General features: G+C 40.5%; 1 protein-coding gene across 1 annotated transcript; it reads left to right on the plus strand.

The window, feature by feature from the left end:
* The first annotated feature begins 819 nt into the window (after positions 1–819).
* Positions 820–3,187, plus strand: LOC123465517 (olfactory receptor-like protein DTMT). Its single transcript, XM_045164701.1, has one exon. The coding sequence runs from the start codon at positions 1,415–1,417 to the stop codon at positions 2,363–2,365; it is 951 nt and encodes a 316-aa protein (XP_045020636.1). The 5' UTR covers positions 820–1,414; the 3' UTR covers positions 2,366–3,187.
* The last annotated feature ends 2,412 nt before the right edge of the window (positions 3,188–5,599 follow it).

Raw genomic sequence — 5,599 nt, forward strand, 5'->3', positions numbered from 1 at the left:
ATTTAATTATCCACTCCTTGAATTGGTTTATTTGCCTCTCATTTTTCCTGGTTTCTGCTGCTTTTGTTCGTGTCCACCAAGGCGAGACTTTTGTTTGCCCTCCTGCTCTGTTCTCTGACCAAAAGGAAAAGGTGGTTGTATTTATGGGTACTCTGAAGTTGACTGCAAGTATCTCTCTTTAATGTTCAGATGTACGAATAAAAACATTTCCCGAATTCCCTGGCTCTCCTGTGGTTAGGACTCTATGCTTTCACTGCCTAGGGCCAGGGTTTGATTCCTGGTCAGGGAACTAAGATCCCACAAGCTACCCAGCACTGCCAAAATACAACTACAACAAAACCCCACACATTTCCCACTCCCTCTTGCAGAATAATTTACTCTCAGAACTCATTCTTCCTGTGCTCTCCTCCGTAAGACTTTTTCTCAATAATATATATTCATCTGCAATGTGTAACCAGTTCTGGAAACCCTCCAGGCTAAAAGTTAAGCTCTGAAGTTAGACTGTTGGATTTAAGTCCCATATCTGTTGCTTAATAGGTATGTGACCTTGGGCAAGTTATTTATTTTCTATCTAAAAAATGAAGATAGTAGTACCTATCTCAGGGGCTTCCTTGGTAGCTCAGATGGTAAAGAATCTGCTTTCAATGCAGGAGACTCAGGTTTGAACCCTGGGTCAGGAAGATTCCCTGGAGAAGGAAATGGCAAACCACTACAGTATTCTTGCCTGGAGAATTACATGGACAGAGGAGCCTGGTGGGCTACCGTCCATGGAGTCGCAAAGAGTTGGACACGACTGAGCTACTAACACACGCACACACACACACACACACAGTACCTATCTCATAGGGTTGCTGTGAAGAGTAAATGAGTCAGTGCATATTATGCTTTGATCCCAGTGTTTAGCAAGAGCAAGCACTGACAAATGTTTTCATGCTCTTCTTTCCACTGTCATCAGTCATCATCATCACCATCATCATCACCACCACAAACGCCATCATCTTACTCACCATCAGCATCATTCCTGAGTGGTGAAGATGGTGACTAATTTTCTGGTTGACATTATACTGTTGGTATCCCTAAGTGAGAGGCATACAGACTTATTCTACTTCCTGTCTACTTTCAGATCATGTTGCTCTGACCCCATCCACGGTTCTGTTATGGAACATTCATAGAGAATTTTGAAATTTGATTGAATTTGACCCATAATTTCATATGTGTTTGTTGTTTCCTTTACATAAATATTTATTTACATACTTGGGAGATTTCAAATAAAGTAGTAAACAACTGCTATGACTTATGGGCATTTAATGAAAATATTTTTGAAAGTTCTGCAATATATATATATATATATATATTTAGGCTTATGCTTTCATACAGATTGTTCTTAATTTTCAAAAGGTAAAACAAAAGCAGCATGAAAATGGGAAACCAAACAGTCGTCTCAGAATTCCTCCTCCTGGGCCTGCCCATTAGACCTGATCAGCAAGACCTGTTCTACACTCTGTTCCTGGCCATGTATGTTACCACCGTCCTGGGGAACCTTCTCATCCTCGCCCTCATTTGCCTGGACCCCCACCTCCACACACCCATGTATTTGTTTCTCAGTAACCTGTCTTTCTCTGACCTCTGCTTCTCCTCTGTTACAATGCCCAAATTGTTACAGGACATGCAGAGCCACATCCCGTCCATCTCTTATGCTGGCTGCCTGACACAAATGTACTTCTTCCTGCTTTTTGCAGACCTGGAGAGCTTCCTCCTTGTGGCCATGGCCTATGACCGCTACGTGGCCATCTGCTTCCCCCTGCACTACACCACCATCATGAGCCCCAGGCTCTATCTCTCCCTGCTGGTGCTGTCCTGGGTGCTGACCATCTGCATTTCTTTGTTGCACACCCTGTTCATGGCTCGGCTGTCTTTCTGTGCTGATAACGTGATCCCCCACTTCTTCTGTGACATGTCAGCTCTGCTAAAGTTGGCCTGCTCTGACATTCAGATAAATGAAACGGTGATTTTTATCCTGGGAGGGCTTGTCATTATTGTTCCATTCCTGTTGATATTTTCATCCTATGCACGAATCGTGTCCTCCATCCTCAAGGTCCGCTCTGCCAGGGGTATCCACAAAGCTTTCTCCACCTGTGGCTCCCACCTCTCCGTGGTATCTCTCTTCTATGGGACAATCATTGGCCTCTACCTTTGCCCTTCATCTAACAATTCTACTGTTAAAGAGACTGTCATGGCTGTGATGTACACTGTGGTGACCCCCATGCTGAACCCCTTCATCTACAGCCTGAGGAATCAAGACATAAAGGGAGCCCTGAGAAGAGTCTTTTCAAAATGGACAATTAGCTTTTTTTTCAACCAGTGACTTTAAAGATTAAAGGATGTCTTCAAACAGTAGGTGTGATACTGACAGTGAGTAGTAGTCTAAACAGCCTAGGTAGCACCCAAGCTTGGTGCGGCTGGTGCAGCGTGCATAGCACCCCCAAGAAGACTTTCCCCCAAACGTCATTAGAGGCAGGTTACATTGTGCCTCTTGGGTTTGTCACTGAATCTTGATTGTGATGCACCGTGATGTGTAGTGGACACTCAATGACTATTATTCAATTTTGAATAAATACCACTGCATTTTGGGGTTTATTGCACTCAGGGAATGTATTGTTGTCATTTAGTTGTTAAGCTGTGTCCGACTCTTTGCAAGCCTGTGGACTGTAGCCCACCAGGCTTCTCTGTCCAATATAGTAGTGCCCAATTCTCTAAGAAACAAATCCAAATTTCTCAAACACTTCTGTACTTTGCTTCTGCCAAACATGTCTACTCCATGAAGAATATCTTCCAATTTATTATGTATTACTCTTGCAACTTTATTCTCCAGGAGCATCATTTTCCCCCTTGCTAATCTATTCAGTTTTAAATTTTATTTTCAGGTATTGATTGATTCATCCATTTAATGATCACATTCTAAAATTATTTCTGTTTCCTTTAACTATACCAATCATTTGTCAGTTAATGGCAAGTTAATTACTTCTGACGTGTGCTGTGCTAAGTCACTTCAGTTGTGTCCTACACTTTGCAATGACAGGGACTGTAACCCTCTAGGCTTCTCTGTCCAAAGGATTCCTGGGGCAAAAATACTGGAGTGGATCTTGCAACCATGCCCTTCTCCAGGGGATCTTCCCAACCCAGGGACCAAACCTGAGTCTCTCAAGTCCCCTGCATTGGCAGGCAGGTTCTTTACTGCTAGTGCCACCTGGGAAGCCCTACTTCTTTTGGTAATATCTATATTTTTTATTTTATTTTTAATTAAAAAATTTTTAGAGTCTTTATTGAATTTGTTTTAATGTTGCTTCTTTTTTTTATGTTTGTTTTTCCTCTGGCCATAAGTCATGTGGGATGTTAGCTCCCTGACCAGGAACTGAACCCATACTCCCTGCATTGGAAGGCAAAGTCTTAACCATTGGACTGTCAGGGAAGTCCAAGGTAGTATCTATGTTTTGGATGAGAATTCGTCTTTTGAATTAAAATCATATGGATTGAACCGCAGAGTTCTGTTACGAATTGTTTAATTTATAGACATTAAAATGGCGGCTCACCTGTTGCCCAAGGTAGCACAAATAGAGACACAAAGACTAAAGTCTATTTATGACTCTGAGGTGGATTTTTCCCTTTGGAATATTATGCTGAAATTATCTGGTGCTTTCTTTGTTTACTTCTTTTCTTACCAAGTATATTACAAGTGTCTTGATCTTGAAGACAGGTGCCCTCTACTCTCTCTGGTGCCTAACTCAGTGCCTTGAATCTGCCAGATATAGAGAATAAATATCTATTGATTTGATTTGAATGCATTGATGTGTTTCTTGAAAAGAATTTATGTCTTAAGAGATCTCACCTTACATTATCCTCAATGGTGAAAAATTGAAAGCATTTCCTCTAAAGTCAGGAACAAGACAAGGGTGCCCACTTTCACCATTACTATTCAACATAGTTTTGGAAGTTTTGGCCACAGCAATCAGAGCAGAAAAAGAAATAAAAGGAATCCAAATTGGAAAAGAAGAAGTAAAGCTCTCACTGTTTGCAGATGACATGATCCTCTACATAGAAAACCCTAAAGACTCCACCAGAAAATTACTAGAACTAATCAATGACTATAGTAAAGTTGCAGGATATAAAATCAACACACAGAAATCCCTTGCATTCCTATACACTAATAATGAGAAAACAGAAAGAGAAATTAAGGAAACAATTCCATTCACCATTGCAACGGAAAGAATAAAATACTTAGGAATATATCTACCTAAAGAATCTAAAGACCTATATATAGAAAACTATAAAACACTGGTGAAAGAAATCAAAGAGGACACTAACAGATGGAGAAATATACCATGTTCATGGATTGGAAGAATCAATGTAGTGAAAATGAGTATACTACCCAAAGCAATCTATAGATTCAATGCAATCCCTATCAAGCTACCAACAGCATTCTTCACAGAGCTAGAACAAATAATTTCACAATTTGTATGGAAAAACAAAAAACCTCGAATAGCCAAAGCGATCTTGAGAAAGAAGAATGGAACTGGAGGAATCAACCTACCTGACTTCAGGCTCTACTACAAAGCCACAGTTATCAAGACAGTATGGTACTGGCACAAAGACAGAAATATAGATCAATGGAACAAAATAGAAAGCCCAGAGATAAATCCACGCACATATGGACACCTTATCTTCGACAAAGGAGGCAAGAATATACAATGGATTAAAGACAATCTCTTTAACAAGTGGTGCTGGGAACTCTGGTCAACCACTTGTAAAAGAATGAAACTAGAACACTTTCTAACACCATACACAAAAATAAACTCAAAATGGATTAAAGATCTAAACGTAAGACCAGAAACTATAAAACTCCTAGAGGAGAACATAGGCAAAACACTCTCTGACATACATCACAGCAGGATCCTCTATGACCCACCTCCCAGAATATTGGAAATAAAAGCAAAAATAAACAAATGGGACCTAATTAACCTTAAAAGCTTCTGCACATCAAAGGAAACTATTAGCAAGGTGAAAAGACAGCCTTCAGAATGGGAGAAGATAATAGCAAATGAAGCAACTGACAAACAACTAATCTCGAGAATATACAAGCAACTCCTACAGCTCAACTCCAGAAAAATAAATGACCCAATCAAAAAATGGGCCAAAGAACTAAATAGACATTTCTCCAAAGAAGACATACAGATGGCTAACAAACACATGAAAAGATGCTCAACATCACTCATTATCAGAGAAATGCAAATCAAAACCACTATGAGGTACCATTTCACGCCAGTCAGAATGGCTGCAATCCAAAAGTCTACAAGTAATAAATGCTGGAGAGGGTGTGGAGAAAAGGGAACCCTCTTACACTGTTGGTGGGAATGCAAACTAGTACAGCCACTATGGAGAACTGTGTGGAGATTCCTTAAAAAACTGGAAATAGACATGCCTTATGATCCAGCAATCCCACTGCTGGGCATACACACTGAGAAAACCAGAAGGGAAAGAGACACGAGTACCCCAATGTTCATCGCAGCACTGTTTATAATAGCCAGGACATGGAAGCAACCTA

The sequence above is a fragment of the Bubalus bubalis genome, chromosome 3 (genome assembly GCF_019923935.1).
Source record: "Bubalus bubalis isolate 160015118507 breed Murrah chromosome 3, NDDB_SH_1, whole genome shotgun sequence".
NCBI classification, from domain to species: Eukaryota; Metazoa; Chordata; class Mammalia; order Artiodactyla; family Bovidae; genus Bubalus; species Bubalus bubalis.

Bases quoted from the DNA above. Each gene is read 5' to 3' on its own strand.
- LOC123465517 (XM_045164701.1), top strand. From the start codon at position 1,415: ATGAAAATGGGAAACCAAACAGTCGTCTCAGAATTCCTCCTCCTGGGC.